At 54.6% G+C, this 18,484-nt stretch overlaps 1 protein-coding gene across 1 annotated transcript in view; it reads right to left on the minus strand.

Annotated features, from left to right (window-relative positions):
- CACNA1E (calcium voltage-gated channel subunit alpha1 E) overlaps positions 1–18,484 on the minus strand; it is a 135,783-nt gene that overhangs the window by 53,343 nt on the left and 63,956 nt on the right. Inside the window, exon 9 of the mRNA XM_075422516.1 lies at positions 5,907–6,010. Coding sequence (XP_075278631.1) covers positions 5,907–6,010 — 104 coding nt within the window. The remainder of the gene's footprint in view (positions 1–5,906; positions 6,011–18,484) is intronic.

Consider the following 18,484-nt stretch of genomic DNA (forward strand, 5'->3'; position numbering starts at 1 on the left):
GAATTCAGAGCCAACCATCAAGTGTGAAACCCACAATGCAACTGCTAGATACGTCACTCCACCACTGCAAAACAAACAAACAGCCACCTACGAGGCACAAAGAACTGATAAGGCTACGTGATTCATTCGGGGCATCCTGTCTACTTCACCCAACAGCAGTGCCCAGCACCCCCTTGCAAGCATAGGTCATGGAGGAAATGGCCATCTCCAAAGCCATCCACCAAGTCAAACAGCTGCAACCACAGCCACACGATTGCTATCATCAACCGGCATGATGGAAATTACAATGATCTGGAACAAACAACTGCAAAAGCAATCTGTAAGCAAGAACTATCTGCTGAGTGCTTGGTCGAGAAGAGAAAAAATAAGCCTTTTCACCCGCAGTCCTCAGACAACGGGCAGTCCACAGAGCAGATTTGCGAGGAGGCACGAACAAGAGCAAATTTGAAGCAGTGGAGACAAGCTGGCAAATAATTTGCAAAGAGAAATCAAAGAGGAAAGTCATCGAGTCGTCTCTTTGTTGTGAATTTTCTTTTTATCCTGTCCGGCTGGCTGTAAGAGGAGTCGCTATTCCCTGTAACACCGGGGGATACGGCACACCAGACACGCGTGTCTCTTGTCAGGCAGCTTGTTTGCAAAGGGCTTGGACGCCCTCCGTAGAAAGGTGGTACAGCAGAGCAAGGCAGAGAGGCACTCATTGAATATGGATGCCCACCTGGCTGCTGAATATAGATGAAGATCTCAAAGGCTCCTTTGTTTCACTCATGTTCAAATACCACGTCAAGAGCTTCCCCACAGCAAAGTGATAAGCGTGGCCAAGTGTGGCATGACCAACGCGCACCCCATGATGGTTCTGGGGGACCTGGCAGGAGGCATCACAGCCCCCTCCCCGTTGCACCCCCACCTCCATTCAGAAGCGGTTCCAAATAGCGAATCCCCAAACTCACAATAGGCACAGCCATTTTCCATCTCAGCCGAGCTGCTCCCTCAGATGCTACAACCATTAAAGAAAAACAAAACCAACGATGCTTCCAAGCTTTCACGCTTCTGATGCAATATTTCTCAGGCACGATCTCCCCACAAGCCCTCCTGCCTTGTGGTGACATGTCTCTCCACTTTCCCCTCCACGAACCACCTCCCTCCAAGACATTAATCCTCTTTGCAGTGTTTCTGGCTTCAAACCACCTGATCCAGCTTGAACACATGGGGGCCAGGTTTTGCATAGAGCTGGCAAAAATCCCCTGCCTCCTTTGAAAATGTACACTTGTTCCTTCAACGCCCTTATTATTAATTGCTATAAAACTTAATTTTATTCATCGTTTGTTATGCCTCAAAATTGGATGGGAAAAAATTCAAATTAAGTGAAGTGAAAAGATTTCAGAGATGGTACAGAAGGCTCCTGAAGGAGCTGAAGAAAACTCTCCGGAGACTGGGAAAGCAGAGCTAACCCAACCTGAAAGAAAGAAGATCTTAAGACAAAGAAATCTTGCCAAATTGATCCTTTAATTATAACATTAGTCGTTTCTTTCAAAGGCTTAGTGCAAGAGCTGGGGGTGGGGGGCAGAAAAGACTTAAAGGGAGAAAAGACTGAACATCACCAGGATTAGTGGAAGCAATTAGGAGGATTTAAATTACTCTCTTGTTTGGTACAAGGCAGATGGATTTCATTTTTCTTGCCATCGTGCTCAACCTCTTGCTCTGCCAGAAGCTTCCAGAGGTCTTCTCCTTGGCAGATCCGAGGCACCAGGGTCCCCAGGTCAGGCAGAATCCCCTTCCGCTCTGCACCCACTCAGCTATTGCTGCAGACCACAAATATTGGCGATTACAGCAGTTTTGTCACCCTGGAAAGGGGCTGGAAGTACGAGGCTGGATAGGGGAAAGGAGTCCACCAGGGCTACAGGTCTACCTCAACAAGACGACAGATACTGCAGTGAATAGAGGAGGGCTTTACTGCAGGAGCTGAGGAAAAGGGGGGAGAAAAGAGCCAAAACACAGCCTGTCTGGTCTCAAACTCTAGGAACCTCAATGTTATTCCTTCAAGCACGGCTTATTTTTTATCTTCACTTTTTCACCTTCTTGCTCCCAGTGACAAGCTAGACGTAAGCAATCTTCTTGCAAGGAGGGGCAAAGCAGACAGGACCTCTGCAGTGGCTTGGACAGGACCAATGGTGAGCTATGGTCATTACTGGGATGGCGTTAACTGCTGCTGCGGCACCATGCATGCCACAGGCAGTGGGGACCAGGCAGCACAGCTCTGACCAGGTCTCTGCTGCTGTAGAGATGCAGCCTGAACACACAGATCCAAACTGTTTTACATGAGAAACTGGTGAGATGAAAAAAAACATTACATTCCACAAAGACGGAAGAGCAGACCTTGCAAATCTCCAGCACGGGACACGTGCAGCTTCTGCATCCCGCAATCCAGAGCCGACCAACCGCAGGGCATTGCCCGCAATGGGCCATCAGCCACGGGGCAGGAGGAGGTCCCCTCCATCCCCCCTGCCCATCCCACAGCAGAGATGGCTGCAGTGTGCTATTCCCTCTTTGCACCACAGCGGTTGTCCCTAGGCAGAGGTGCAGAGCTGTGGGCGCACCATGCCCCACCGCAGCAGGGTGCTGGATGACACCAGCCTCTGGACGCAGGACGGCAGCAAGCAACGCTTGGTATGAGTCTCAGCATCTTCCCGAGCTCGCAAAATCCACCGGCTGCCACGTGGCGGAAGACAGGGCGTTTCAGCTGATGCTCCATCCTCGCTCGCTCCCACTGACTCTCTTCTGCCAGGATTATTTTGGTAGCTTGTATAGCTTTAAAAGCTGAGCAGTCACATCTCCTTGGGCTTCATACCTGCTCTCAAAGAGGAATAGGGCCAATTTTATTTTTTTTTTCCATCCTGCTTTTGTTTAGAATTAATTGATCCATAATCGCACCCATAGAGGGAGAAAGTTAATAGACACAGTAATAAACGCCAAAGCCCCAGAAGAACTGGCTCTCCAAGCCCCTGCCTGGAGCGACTCCATCTCCTCTTAATAGCGTTGCATGCAATTCCAGTGCATGTCTGCGTGTTCGTATTTAGAGAGAAAAATCGAGGAGCCTCGGTATGATGGAAATAATTTCTTTTCCTCTCCCACATACTTTGTGCTTAGGAGCAGATGGATCCAGGCTGTTTACATCACGGAGGTCATGCCTCAGCTTAACAGTTGGGGAACTGACTGTTGGGAGAGATGCACATCGCAACCAGAAGATTGCTAAATCTGGGCTCCGGCAAACTTCTGATGGTGGCAAGTTAAACATACAAATGTCCTCCTGCAGCCTCTTCGCATTCAAGACCTGCCTTGGGCATTTGATTGTTTCCCCCGAACAAAACCGCTGCCGAGATGAGAGCCGAGAGGCAGCTCTGCGGCTGCTCGTGAACATGAACTTTGAGAAGAAGGCTGGCAACCCTGAGCAGACCTTGTTATTCACCAGTGCAGGTGGTGCGGTTTGCAAGCAACGTGGGTCCAGGTTTCTGCAAGCAGGCTACCAGGACTCGCCGCTCAGCGCTGCGCCCAGAGCTAACAGAGCGACTGCGATTTCAGCTAGCCAGGCACGGCTGCCAGCCCTCCCCAACGCAGCACTGTAACGCTGGGGAAAGGCTTCCTTCGCTTGGAGGGGTTTCCATGGAGCTCATCCCCAAAGCGACCTTCTCTTCCCAGCTCAGCCCAGACACGGGGCGTGCAGGGAGAGCCAGCCAGACCCTGATTGCTCACTCAGCTCAGAGGCCAGGCGATGGAAAGGTCACCCGTTCCCTCCCGCAGCAGAGCCAAGTGCTCTCTTCCAGCACAAGAGAATTGTGAGAAGTGTTCAAAACAATAAAAACTAAGCAAGCAAAGCGAGAAACGAAGCCCTTCTTATTGCACTCAAGGTCATGCATTGTTTGCGTGCAGAAGTACCTTCTCCTGCCTCGCGTCGCATCCCTCCACACCTCCGACAGCAGCTTTGGCAAGAGGATGCTTCACCACCGCCGCGGTACTGCATCCACCGAGCCGCGGGGCAGGTCTGTGGCCGCGGCCGTGACCAAGCAGGGCGGCACGCACGGTGACTGAGCCATCGGGTGGCAGAGCCCAGCTCACCGCCTCCGCTCACCTCGCTCAGCCCTCCGGGGAGCTGAGCAGTCACACTTTACCCTAGGTATCTGGCACGCCACGAGAGCATCTCCATTGCCAATTAGACCACCCACCCACTTGCATCCTTCCCCAATACAAACCCTATTAGCAATAAACAAACAGTCGAAATGCCAGCCGGCGCCTGGGAAGAGCCCTAGACAACCGCATCCAATCCGGTAGGCGCGGGAACAGCTGCCTCGCACAGTCCCGGCGCAGGCAAGCACCCAGCATGGACCTGGGCACGGGCTTGGCATCCCACCAGCGGCCCTGTGGTCCTCCTGCCAGTGGCTGGCTTGCAGGCCAGAGCAGCGTTTCCTTGCTCTGTCCCCAGGCTTCTCTCAGCATCACACCAGCACCAAAAGCCTCAGTGTCCACAAAACGCACCGCATTGGCATGATTCAACGGGGCAATAAGGCACTTTTCCAGCTGCCCAGCCTCCACCTTCCTGACTTCCCTTCTCTGGACTTCTGCAGGAAAGCTCCTGCTTGACACTGACACCCGGTTGGACTTTGCTCAAATCCCCGAGCTAGATATGGCATAAGAAATGCAAAAGCCACCCAACACTGTTTGGACTTCTTCATCCTCCATAAGAGCTCTCTCCCTGCAAGGCAGCGTAAAGCCCTTCCTGCAGTCTGTCCCCAGAGCCTCTGGACTCAGTCAGACCCCAGACTGAGAGCTGGGGAAATTCAATGCACCAACAGACCTCCAAGCCCAGCCTGCTGCTCCAGAAGCACTCCTGAAACCACCACCATCACACCTGAACTCACAGGGACACTTAGGACAGTGACAGAGATGACCAGGGCCAGTGTCCACATTGACACCTGCATCTAAAGGCTTTCCAGCTGGCTAAACCAGTGCTATAGTGGCTTTTTTCTTTTTTTTTTTTTTGCCATTATGGACAATTAGGAAAAAAAATGACCTGCTGCGAGACACAAGGTCCCCGCTGCCACCTGCGGCACGGGCAGAGGAGACCACGTCCCCCTCCCAGTGCAGAAGGCATGCTCTCCCCATGCACCAACCCCTGCCAGGGGCTGAGGAAGTGCTGATGAAACCACGGTTCATTGTCATGGAGATGAGAAGCCTTTTTTTCTCCAAACCCAGCTTAACGGCTTGGATTAAAGCCTCCTTTCCTCTGGGAAGAGCAGAGCAGGGACAGTTGTGTTGTCCCTATGTCCCCAGCTTGCCCACGTGCACCCCAGGCACCCCTACCCTCACCAGTCTGCATCTCCCACCGGCACCAGGCACATCCTCCCGGCCATGGCCCGCACAGCATGGAGGTGCCCTTCATAGCTCCAAAGGTGTGCCCCAAACCCATCCCAACCCATGCCCCCCACACTTCATCACCAGCAAACGCACACCCTGCTACAAACACATCCTGGACTCAAGCACATTTCCATAAGCCTGGGACTCAAGCACATTTCCAGAAGCCCCCTCCATGTCTCTCCCCTCCAGCAGGTCCCAAGCAGCCAGAAGATCGACACCGACCACTTCTCGCAGGTCACCAAAACCACAAGCTCTTCAGCAAGGTGAAACAATGAGAAAGCGTCATCAAGGCTGCCCCTTTCCCAGCTCCCTGGGGACTGAAGAGCAAAGCAGAGCCAGAGAATGGTCTCTCAATGTGGGGTGGGCAGGCGTGGAGGGGATGGGGGGAACCAGCTCTTGGGGTCCTGGGGGACACAACAGTACCCGGGTCCAACCCTGGGGCTCAGAGCCATGAGACAGGCATGGCCCGGAGGGGAGGGGAAGGATGGCATCTCGCTTACCCCGAAAGCACTCCCAGGACAAGGTTGAGGACAAAGAAGGATCCAATGATGATGAGGGGGATGAAGTACAGCCAGTTCCAGGTGGCTCCTAAGGCATCATTGGTCTGGAGGTGAAAAGAAAAAACACGTGTGACGTTATGTTCAACACCAGCACCCGGGGCAGAGGGAGGGTGCGTTAGCTCAGGAACGGTGGTGATTGTCCCTCCAGGCTGACCAATGCCCCTCAGCATCCTGCCCCAGCCACGCTCTCCTCCACAGCCTCCAGCCCTCACTGGGCAGGACCGCTCTCCTCTGCCTCCTCCAACCATCCCTGCAGGGATGCAGGGTCTGTAAGGCAGTGGTGTAGTCAGAGGTGCAGGGCCCTGCAGCCTGAAATCGGGGTGCTGAAGGCATGGGGACCACCCTTAGCGTGCCTCCCCTGACAGCTTGAGTCGGTGCTCCCCTGTGCATCCCACCGAGACACGGAAAAACAGCCTCCCAACAACGGCAGCGGTTAAGAGGGAAAGATTTATAAGGTGCCTTAGGGTCAGAAAAGCTGGCGACTAAAGAACAGGCAGCCGATGCTTGTCTTTCTATGCACAGGGCGAAAGGGGCTGGTGTGGACAAGCCCCACACCTTCACATGGGTATTTTCCTGACAGCATCATTGCTAACACCTCCAGCCACCATCTCGCCTCAACTGTGTTACCCCAAACCCAAGGAGCTGAGAGCGGAGGGGAGCTCTAACCATAGGGCGAATCCCAACAGCTAAAAAGGCTGCTGGCAAGCCCTCCTCAGTACCTCCAGACATCTCTTCACCGAGGCTTTTAATGAAGCAGTGCCCCTCTGTACCTCGCAGCCGCTTCCCGGGCCCCATTTGTCCTCCAGTGTCAGGCACGGCACACATGACGCCGGGCTGGAGGGTGATGCAGCAGAACGTGACTGTCTGGGGGAGGTGGTATCAATCTTGTTGCAATGAAAGGCTCTTTCTCTTTTCTTTCTCTTCCCCCCTCTCCCCGTGCTAATTAAGCCCTCATCTTCGTCTGAGTCATTGGCACCACGTCTCCCAGTCGGCCAGTGCAGGAGCCGAGACGAGGCTCTGCGAGGGGAGAAAGCACATCTCTGGGGGGGAGAAAGCCATCACGCTGGAGTCTTCCTCCAGTGATCAAGGTGTCATCACCACCCTGACACTGAGCCCAAGGGAGGAAGAGCAATGCCAGCACATCCCGCTTCAGACACCGACCACAGCACCGAGCAGGGGATGCTGTGCACAGATCCCAGTGCCGAGGAGCACCTGGCACACAGCAGCAATGAGGACTTTGAGGTTGGGGAAAGCAGCTGGAAAGACTCACCGCCCTCCTCCTTTGACACCGGAGAAATCACACTCATCTTCTCAAGGTCCTGCATCTTTCAAGAGCCCCAGTCCACCACCAGCCCCTTTCCTCAGGGCCGTGGGAGAAGAAAGTTTAGGGAGTTGGGAATGGTGCATGGGAATCCCATAGAGCCAACATTGATCACCGCCCTCTAGAGACACCCAGGCCACCATGTTCTGCTCTAACAGCTCCATTTGCCATGGCATTAGTCTTCAAGGCATCACGCAACCCCTCTGCCCGAGCTTGGCTGGGCTCCATCTCCCCCACCAAGATGCCATTGAGTACCTCCCACCCGTGCCAGGATCGCTCACCTTTGAAACTGTCTCCTGCCCAAAAACCACAGGCTTTCCCCAAGGTCCTCGGCACAGAGGATGCAAAACAGATAAGCTCCTTTCCTACAGGTGAAGAAGAGTTCTTCCCCCAGGACTGGGCCATCACCACCCCTCCCTTGGCCTTCTCCCTTCCAGCAACACACAGCAGGAGATGGAGCGGGAGACAGATAAAATGATGGAGCAGAGGGCAGTTTCACCAGGGTTATCAGCCAGCGACACCAGCAGCAACACCCAGACTACCTCCTCCTGCTGCAGTTTGTGGATGTGGCCAAAGCTGGTGGCACCAGGGACCCACTACTGGGAAAGCAGAAGCAGGGCTGTCTGCGATCTCCACCTCTGTGTGCATTTGTGTACCCAGCTCCCACGGGAGTGGAGGCAGAGGGGATTACAGAGATTTTAAGGGGTTCCGCGGTTACGTGTCCGGCACCACTCGTAGCCAGTGGCTCCAGGAGCAGCACTGCTGGGGCGGGGGAGGATGGGGAGCTGTGGCCACGGACCCCACATACCCAAGGGCAAACCATTGACCACAGCAAGCTCAGGAATGATCCCAGCCACCCAGGATGATGTCAGCAGACCCAGGAACAGTCCTGCCCCCAGCAGCCACATGGGTCTGGTGCCAGCTTTCCCAGGACCATCCAGACAAAATTTCCAAGGGCACGTCCCAACGTTCCCTAAAAAAACCAAGAGCTTGTGATGCCCAGCCAGGCTACGGTGGCTCCAGCCTATCATCTGGTACCTGCTTAGATGCTCCAGCTGCCCAAATTTACCCTTTTATTCCCCAAGGAGCTGGAAGAGTTCCTCCAGTACCTTTGCAGCACCGAGACTGCAGAGGGCCCAGTCAGGGGGACCAGGGGACTTGTTTGGGAAACACAAGGGGCCTGGCATTTCACAGGCTCTGCATCTTCCACTGCTTCTCTAGCCCACGGCAGAGAGCAAGACCACAAAATACCCAGTGCAGCAGGACACCAGCGTGCAGTACAGCATGCATGCGTGCACATGTGTGCATATACACACGAGTGGATGTATTCTCATCTCTCCACTCCCAAAGCTGAAGCACGACTGCCCAGGAAACCAAATAAACCACCACGCCTGGCTGGGTTTGCCTGGGGGAGGATGCAGAGTGCCAGGGTCTCACAGAGTAGCTGATTCCAGACCCCCTTGTGTCACGCAATCTCCCCTAGACTTTTGTCAACTCTACCCTAAAAACTCACTATTCCCACTGGAAGACTCCTCAAGCCGATTCTCTACTGGCTGCTCTAATTTTCAGACAAAATTTATTTGTGGTCATTTTATATATCCCTCTGTTCTTTTACCAGCATTGGCCTTTGGCTGAAATAGTGTTTCCCATCCCGATGTATTTATAGATAGTTGTCATGGCCATCCCCAGCCTCTGCTTTGCTAGCCAAAGCCAGGTTCCTCCAGTTGTCTCTTGTATGACTGGCTGTCCCTCCCTATTTTATCTAGTAGACCCTTCCCTGCTGTAGTCCAGGCTCATTTCATCTTCCTTGGATGCAGGAGACCCGAGCGAGTGATCCTGATGGGTCCCACTCCATCACTCCATGACGTTACCTAGAATTTGCCATTCTGCCTGCAAACCTCCCTGCTTTCCGAGCTGTCCTGTGCTCACCCTGCATTCACCAGCTTATCCCCTCCTCCTCCACACTGCTACTTCCCAAACAGCATAGATCATATCCTAGAAGATATCTTTGCTATTCTTCAATAAGCACATGGATTTCCATTTCTCACTGCATCCCACATCTCTTCCTCCAGCCCTCAAACTCCTCCAGCCCGGGGTGAAAGCCTCCATCCCCCCAGCTCCGGGAAGACAGCCAGTGCCATAAGCTGGAAACAGGAAAGCCCGTGCCTCATCCCCGAGGAGCCTGGCCGGTCACCGCCAGCCTTACATCCCCTCAACATCACCCAGCACCACCCCGGCGCTGCTCGCTTCCCCACCAGCCTCACAGAGCTCCTCTTCTCCTTCCCCTCTTCATTAACACTTTGCCATAGCAAAAGCTTTACTACAAAGAGCAGCTCTACACGTTTCCAGGTCTCTGATGCCAGGTTAGCCTGGCGTGACCTACGTTTGGCAAACCCATGATTCATTTTCCTCTTTCGCCTTCCAAATCTGTTCTGAAATGGCATGCAATTGAGGTCAGGCTTACAGTCCTATTCTTGCCTGTCTTACTTTTTCCCCCTCCCTCCTCCCCCCGCTTTTAAATATAGGCATCGCATTCGCTATTCTCCAGTCAGATGGTGCCTCCCCCAACTCGATGGAGTTGTTAAAAATACTTGTTACCAGACCTGCCATTTCATGTGCCAGCTCCCTCCAAGCATGGGGGAGAGTAAAGCCATCCTGAGCGCCAGGTTGATGGGCACAATGGTCTTGGGCGCTTGGCTTCCACGTTGGCTGTGCTCGTGGCCATGTCCTCATTCCCACTATCCAGACCTTTTTGTTGCCTCTGTCTTGGTGTTGACCGAAAGCTGGGGTGAAATATCCATCCATGCCCAAATCTCCCCAGCCGTCACTTCACCGTGTCTGCAGAGGTGGGGAAACGCTCACTGTCCCCCTGACCATTCTTCATGAGGTCCATGTCGGTGTGACTTTTGGCACTTCCCAACTTCTCCAGTGCCAGGATGTAGTTGCCTTGCCTCAGCAGTCCCTTTTCCCATTCCTTTGGGGCGTCAATTTTTTTTCGTATCCCTCCATAAGCAGTGGTTCCTCGCCTTAGTCCACTGTGCTTTCCCATCTTTTTTTTCCGCTCTGCTGAAGGCACCAGGAGGTCATCGTGTGGAGCGGTCAGCGTAGACACAAGGAGTTTAAATCCCTAAATTACACGAACGCTGTAACTCCATTAAATGAAGAAATTCCTGGCTCCTGCCCCTGCTTCCCTGTGCTGGAGACCAGGTCTCATCGCTTACCCAAGCCCTTTGGGAAGCAGAGAAGCTGCCTGATGCCTGATCTTTGCTGCTTCTTCCCTTCCCTTTAAGACAACCACCTCTTTGTTATGCACCACACCAGCCTAAACCAACACCACCTAAGCTCTCCCATGGCCACCAGACCAAGAAATGTCTTTGTTGCTGCCTCCAAGCATACCCAAGACACCAACACAAACAACCTGATCTTGACGGTGAAGACTAAGGAGCCACAGCTTCTCCAAGAGACTCTACACCCAAGGGTGTTTCTCATGCTAAGGCAGCAGTGGAGACCCCCAGCCACACCCTGGCAGGAGCTGAGCCACTGGACTCACATCTCTGCTGTGGGCACGACCATCCCGCTGCTGGCGAAGCCTCCAAGCCTATAAATGATACCACCAAGGCGTGGGAGCAGGACCCTCATGGGGTAATGGAGCTGGCACAGCAGGTCCCCACCTGGCAAAGGACCCCCGCCAGCTCCTGCTTCTCAACTCCTGGCACAGGGCTATTCTTTCGGCAGCTCTTAGGTTGGGTTGGTTTTGGTTTGGTGGTGGTGGGGTTTTTTTGTGGTTTTTGTTTTTTTTTTTTCAAAGGGCGGGAAAAGGCACCGGGAGCTGCAGAAGCAGGTCTCACTCAGGGGGCCAGAAATCTAAAGAAATCTAAATATATACCCAAGTCGAATGCAAAGCACAAGCTCGCAGCCCACACGTACCCTCCCTCGGGCTGCGCTCGCTTGGGAAACTTTAGGATTTCTTGGCTATGGCGAAGGGGGGGTGAACACAAAAATCCCCACTAATTCAGTTTCTCCTACCTAAAAATAAACAGAAAGTGCATGCTGACCGTGCAGGGTGCCTTTCATTGTCCACCAGCTCAGGGAGGGGTCTGGGGACCGGCCAGCCAAGGCTCTGGGCACCCAATTCATTTGGGGAGCAGCAGGACATGGAGAGCTGCTGGACTTCATTCACACAGTGATCCGCCTTTGTTGATTCTCCAGTGTCTAGTAACAGGGCTGGGCAACAGGCTTTCCCTGGAGAGGAGGGGGACTTTCAGCCCCTTCTCAGCAGGAGATACATCCTGGAGACCTCCATGACCAGCTTGGCCAACATCAACCGCCCGCGCTGATGCCCCGTAGGCAGTCAAGTCCCCTCTCAAAATCCATCTGCATTAGGAAAGAGCCTCTGTGGTTTCTGTTTGAATCCAGACCAAAACAGCACATAATTAGATTGGGGTAATATACATTCATTACCGAAAAAAAACAGGCCACGACATACACGGGGAATATGGCAGTGTTGTGCTATGGTGGGGGAGAGGAAAAATCCACCGGACCCCCTGCCCATGCGGGAATAGGTGGCCCCATTCTGCTCTCACCATGGTCCTCTGCCAGGGATTTCCCACCCCACAGAGAGCTTCCATGGGAACCCACAGCTTTGCCTGCATTGCAGGCAGGCTTCAACAGGCAGGGATGGGGTGACCAAACGGTCCCAACCGCTGCAGTCGGGCAGGAGAGGTCTGCAACCTTAGTGAGGGGGGTTTGGAGATGATGAGGGAAGCCAGGATCTCAGGAAGCTTTGCCCTGGGCACCGTGCCTGCCTTCCCCAGTGCTTCCCAGGGGTTTGCTGCCCGGCGCGGGGATAGAGCAGACCTACTGGAACAGCGGGTGGAAAACCACCACAGCTTCCATGATTTGTAAGCCAAACCCTCAGCTCGGCAACTCCCAGTGGTCTTTGCCTGGGGGTGACATCCACCATGCCCCCACCACGGCTGATGCCATCCCCCAGCATCTCCTCTGCAGCCCCCAACCTACCACATCTGGCTGAGAATCACATGCAGGTTAGCAGAAACAGCCTCAAAATGTCCATATCCCAGCAAAAAGGGGTGAAAATAAAATTTAAAAAATACCTTACTGCAGAATCCCTGGCCTACCCAGTTTCTTCAAGACCTTGACACCTGCTGCTGCTCTCCCCGGCGCAGTAACAGATCTCTTTCTTCCCTTTAATAGCGATAATTTGATCTCCTGCATGCAGGGCCATGCTTCACTCCCCGCCAGCCCTGACTGGTATCCATCAGCGGCCCCGGCGCTGGACAAGATCTGAATGAAAATGCTTTGCTTTTCCAAATCAGGTTAATGAGGAAATTGGTGCATTTCCTTTGCTGGCCCATAGCGGGACGCAGCCTGCTACAGCCCCGCTCCAGGGTCTCCGGGCATGGTGGGCACCTCCTGCCCAATGCTCTGCCTGATGCCCTGCCTTTCGTGGGCCCCGGGGTGCAAAAAATGCATTGCCAGAAGCATTACTAAAAATCAAGTGTTTTCAAAGAATTTGATATGGGCAGAGAGACCAATTATTGCTCTGTTCCCCTCGGATCCACTGAGAAATAACACCCAGGTGCCCCAGCATTGATCCCCAGACCCTGACCCCAGGTGTGCCGCCTCCTCCTCCTCCTCTCCCCCCAGACATCCCTCACTGCAACCCCTCGGTTGCCCCCACCTCTGCTCCCAAACCTCCACCTTCCCCTGCCTGGACCCCTCCCACACCTTCCCCAGCCCTGGATGGCAGCACCCCCTTAACTGCCCCACCGGCAGGATGAACCTTCGGTGATTCGGTATTTGTAAAGCTCCGCAGCCTTCGTTAGACCCACGGTTAAAGCAGCACCCGCGTTCCCGTCGCAGATCTTCCTCGTTGGGCTCGGACATGTGCCAGCGCCGTTGCCTCTCCGGCTGGACCCGGAGCCTGCGTGCTACGGCAGGGCAGGGTTTCCATGGGGTCGGCCTTGGGGTTGTTTTTCAGCGGGGTATGGCGATTGCCAGGCTGGATCCCTGCTTTGTTCCGAGCATGCTGCAAGCCCAGAGGGGCAGCTCGGGCTCCAGGATATGATTCCTAGATGCAGGAACATCCCCAGCACCTGCTGCGATGCTCTGGGGCAACAGACCCAACGTGTGACCTCGCTCAAGGACCCCAATGCACCCCAATACCCCAGCCCAGCCCTGATGCACAGCAACACGTGCACCAACACCGAGGAGTGGCAATAGCTTTACAAAGCCTCGCCGGCACAATTCCCAGCACCAAACCCACCAGTGAAATTACGGGTTCTGGGCTGAATGAAGATGAGCAGCGAGGTCAAGTTGGCACCGAGACCCCCTGCCACCACCACTTCTTGTTCCTGGGGTTGCTGGGCAGTGCTGGAACATTGGTCCCTCGGCTCCCCCACTCCTGCCAGCAGACAGTCTAGGAGCGAGACTTTCCCGCGCGAGCAGGCAGGAGGGTGTGGGCAGGGAGCTTTTGACAGAACATGCCTGCAAAGCTGGGGATCCAGCAGACACAGTTTGTTTCTTGCTGTGTCATTTCAGCACACACACAGAAGGAAAAGGGAAAAAAATTTAAAAAAAAAAAAGCAGGAACATTTGGCAAGCTAGTGAGGGTCTGGCTTTGCTGAGTGCAGAGAAAGAGACTTTTTTTCCAAAGGGAGAAGAGGGTGAAGCAGGCTGACTGCTGCACACGTGCCCATCGGTGATGGGTTCCCGTACCGATGGCTGGCAGCACACAAGCTGCCGGCTCGGGCACCGACAGGAGCCGTTCGGGGAAAACCAGCTCATTCCCTTAAAAGTCAGGAAGGTTTTAAACCTTCAGGGTGGAACTTGGGAGTCTCCTTTCTGAAGTCCTTGCTAACTTTATCACATTTAGGACGCTCAGCGTTTAACATTTTGGAGGGATAAGCAGGAAGGGGCTCTGTCCTGTGGTGCCACGAGTGCCGGGGACTTTTTAGCAGCCCCTGGCCACCGCCCCCCAGCACACCCCGCTTCACCCGCATGGCCAGGAGCCGCCAGGAATAGCTGCAGAGGCATTAAGATCTGTGCTTGCTACCGAGCTGCTAAGAGAACTGGGTGTTGATTAAATTTTCATACCTCCCGACAGGGTATTTTTTGTGTTGCGTTTTAATTTCAAACACACACACAGGTAAGCCTTTTCCCTTTGCAAGCATTCCAGCTTGAGAGCCTGGCCACGTCCCAGAGCACAGAAGGCTAAAAAGCGGGGTGGTTTCCCCCTTTTACCATCCCCCCCATCTCCTCTGCTCTCCAGCCTCTCTCCCTCCTCCTCCTTTCCCCGTTCACCAGCTCCAGCCAGTGTCGCTCCTTACTGGGAGCCATCGTTACCCATCATGCTCCCAGCCTCACCCTCCGCGGTGCCCGACAGAGCAGCAGGGCAGGCTCAGCCCGTGGCCTTGGGACCACTGCTGTACTGAGCTCCTCCAGTGCTCTGCCCCTCATCATGGTGTCAGGGTAGGTCCTGTTTTGGGAAGGTCTTTGCATCACTGGCCCTCGCTGCAGAGTCCCCACGACCCTTGGCACGTGGCTGGCACCGCTGAAGCTCTCATCTTGGGACCGAACAGGCACCGATGTCCAGAGGAGCTGCAGCAGTTCCTGGAAGAACCAGGGCTCAGGGAGGTTTCCCAGCTCAGCTCCAGGTCCAAGCAAACCTCAACAAAAGCAAACTCCTCTCTGGTCGAGTCATTAATTTCGCTGGCCCTGGCTGCCCCACATAAAGCCAGGCGCTGCCCTTGCTCTCCGGAAGGCGAGAGGAGAAACACAAGATGCTCAGGTCCCGCTCACACTCTTCACACATAGGTGCTTCGAGAAGAGCAGCTGAGTGCTGAGCATCCCAAGGGACAACCGTGACACCCTGGGAATTTATGCCAACAAGCAACAAGCAATTTCGTACACTCACATATGGAAAAATAACTGCTTTGCAACAAATTCCTCCTCTGAGCCCTTCCAAGGCGACCCGACTAGCGCAACTGGGGACTTGGCAGGGAGCAGGAGAGCCGAGCCTTGCACCCATCTCTGCTTTGTGTGCTCCAGCACAGCCAGTGATTTAACACACCTCCCTTTCCTGGGGCCCCAAAGCACGGCTGCTTGAACAGTCCCTGTTTCAATAAGGATGGATATTTCACCACATCTGAAAGCCAGGCTCAAGCAGAACATCTCAGGTTTCGTAGAATCACTGAATCACAGAATGGCAGGGGTTGGAAGAGACCTCTGTGGGTCACCCAGCCCAACCCCCTGCCGAAGCAGGGTCACCCAGAGCAGGCTGCACAGGACCTTGTCCAGGCAGGTCTTGAAGATCTCCAGAGAAGGAGACTCCACAACCTCCCTGGGCAGCCTGGGCCAGGGCTCTATCACTCTTCAGAGTGAAGAAGTTCTTCCTCATGTTCAGACGGAACTTCCTCTGCTTCAGTTTGTGCCCGTTGCCCCTTGTCCTGTTGCTGGGCACCACTGGAAAGAGTCTGGCCCCACCCTCCTGACACCCACCCTGCAGATATTTATAAGCATTTCTAAGGTCTCCTCGCAGCCTTCTCTTCTCCAGGCTGAAAAAGCCCAGCTCCCTCAGCCTCTCCTCGTAGGAGAGATGCTCCAGTCCCCCCATCATCCTCGTAGCCCTCTGCTGGACTCTCTCCAGTAGCTCCTCAGTTTTCTTGAACTGGGGAGCCCAGAACTGGACACAGTACTGCAGATGGGGCCTCACTAGGGCAGAGTAGAGGGGGAGGAGAACCTCCCTCGACCTACTGGCCACACTCCTCTTCATGCACCCCAGGATCCCACCGGCCTTCTTGGCACCCAGGGCACACTGCTGGCTCATGGTCAACTTGTCGTCCACCAGGACACCCAGATCCCTCTCCGCAAAGCTGCTCTGCAGCAGGTCTGCCCAAAGCCTATACTGAGGCATGGGATTGTTCCTCCCCAGGTGCAGGACCCTGCACTTGCGCTTTTTTTGCCCAAGCCAACTTTTGAAAACGCAGCCCTGCACCCATCAGCGTGAAACCACGACCTCTGCACATGGTGAGATTCATCTCAACCCTTTTACACCCCACATTTAGAGGGGATTCCTAGCACCAGCGCAGTGCCGGGCTCCGGACTCCTGCCCTTGCACCCTCCCAGCCGCAGCACCTCAGGCAAATGTTTTCACCCATCGCTGCTAACAGTCGTGGCCCTGTGCGAAGCCAAGTCAACCCTCTCCACGACCGAGCCGCAGCTGGGTTATCGCTGCAGCGCATTCGGAGCCCGTCCGCAGGTCGCTCTGACCCTTGGGACGCCACAACGTTAGGACCAGGAGCGTAACCTGACAGCCAGATCCACGCAAGGAAACGGGCTTTCACCACGCGGCGGGATCTCGGTCTCCGCACCGGCCGTGCGGCGTTTCTGAAGCGCTCAGAGCCTCTCCCAGCACAGGGTGCCTGGGGCCGCAGCCGGACACGTGCCCCCCACGCTCGTACCCGTGGCCCCTTGCAACCCCACGCAACCTCAGCAACCGCTCGCAACCGCAACTGGTTGCGCCTTGCAGCAGCCTCGGTCCCCGCGAGCAACGCCAGCACGAGGTGCGGGCAGCCCTGGCTCCCCTGCCTGCATCTGTCCACGTTCCCATCACTCCCGTGGCTATGAACAGCTTTCTCCGCGCGCTCGTGTTTCCATTTATCCTGCGCTAACAAAATGCTAATGCCCGACCAGGGACTGTGGTTGCCGTGCCGCGTGGCTGGTGTCACCAGCTCTGGAGCAGCGCTCGGGGCAAGGGACCCAGCCGGGACAGGCAGGGCTGACCCCTCTCCCTGCAGAGCCCACCAGGCCAGCCCACGGCCCCAGCACGTGCTTGCCACGGGGGTTTTTCTTCCCATCTCAGCTCCTGGCAGCGTGGGGGGAGGAGGAGAGTGGCAGCTCCTAGCAAGCCAGGCTCCTCCTTGCTACCTGCAAGTGTATTTTCCTATTTCCAAATGGGAAAGCAAACAATCTTGTTGAATAAATACAGCCTCTGAGTCAGTGTTGTAGGGCAAATCACAATTTCAAACTCCTCTCCTGTTTGCTCTCCACGACCCGGGAAGCTGAGCTGAGCGTCCGAAGCCACCAGCACCACTGTGCCGTGCCTGGCCAGCCCCGATGCTCAGCACCCTATGGCACAGCCCTGCCGCCCCCTCCCAGAGCCCAGCATCCCTGTTTAACGGCAAAACTGCAACCTCGCCCCTGCCCCACTCCAGCAAGCCTGCAGAGGCGGAGAAGTAGGGCAGTGAGCCTCTTTGCCAGCATTCGATCTCCCTCTGGTCCCTACAGAAATCAGGTTTGGTCTCAAGCCAGCCCAGGGAAGGAGCATCTGCTCCAGTATAAGAAAAGCAAAATACTCCTTAGCCCCTGTTCTGGACTGCAGAGACAGCCAGAGGAGCCACAAAGCTGAAACCCCCCTCTAAAAGAAATTAAAGTCCTTCAGGCTCTCATGGACAGGAGCTGGAAAAGCCACAACACCCCACAGTGTAAGGTTTTTTCTTTTTTTCTTTTTTTTTTTAAACCCATACTGTGGTTTCTACCTAGCAAGACAGCATTTCACAGAGGCAAGGCTAACAACGTGAAAGACAAGCGCATCCATGAAATAACACACGTGGAAAGTACCATGGGGCCAATTAGCTTTTCACGATGAAATCTACAAATTCTGGGAGCCACACTTCTAGAACTGATATAATTGTGGAAAAATGGATCTTAAAATCACGATACAGTTCCACATGGGAATTCTCTATAGTAAGCAATTTCCTTGAGAGCCTGCTAAAGGTGGTTTTCCTGTGATCTCCCTCTCCTCTGCAAGGCTGTGGCACTAACCTGCAAGGACGCAGCCTCCCATCACTTTACTCCAGTGGGAAAGCAGAGAGGCCCCCGCAGATGCCCCCAAACCCGGGGCATGTGCTGGGCAAGGTCCATGCTGGGTAGCAGCAGGACCCTGTCCTGGTTTGCTGCTCCGAGCGTTGAAGGTGACAGCAGAGCATCCCAGTGGCTTTCCAACCCTGCCCAGCCCTCCTCCAGCATCCCCTGGGGACTGTATCCCCCATCTGCATACCTCATTTTTCTATTTAAATAAAGGCAGAAGGCCATTTTTCTGCCTCTAAGCAGCAAAAGGACCGAGCACCTTTGCAGCCCAGAGGCACCCTGCGAGACAGCCCCTGTCCCTGGGGAG

This window comes from Opisthocomus hoazin, chromosome 6 (genome assembly GCF_030867145.1).
Source record: "Opisthocomus hoazin isolate bOpiHoa1 chromosome 6, bOpiHoa1.hap1, whole genome shotgun sequence".
Classification (NCBI taxonomy): domain Eukaryota; kingdom Metazoa; phylum Chordata; class Aves; order Opisthocomiformes; family Opisthocomidae; genus Opisthocomus; species Opisthocomus hoazin.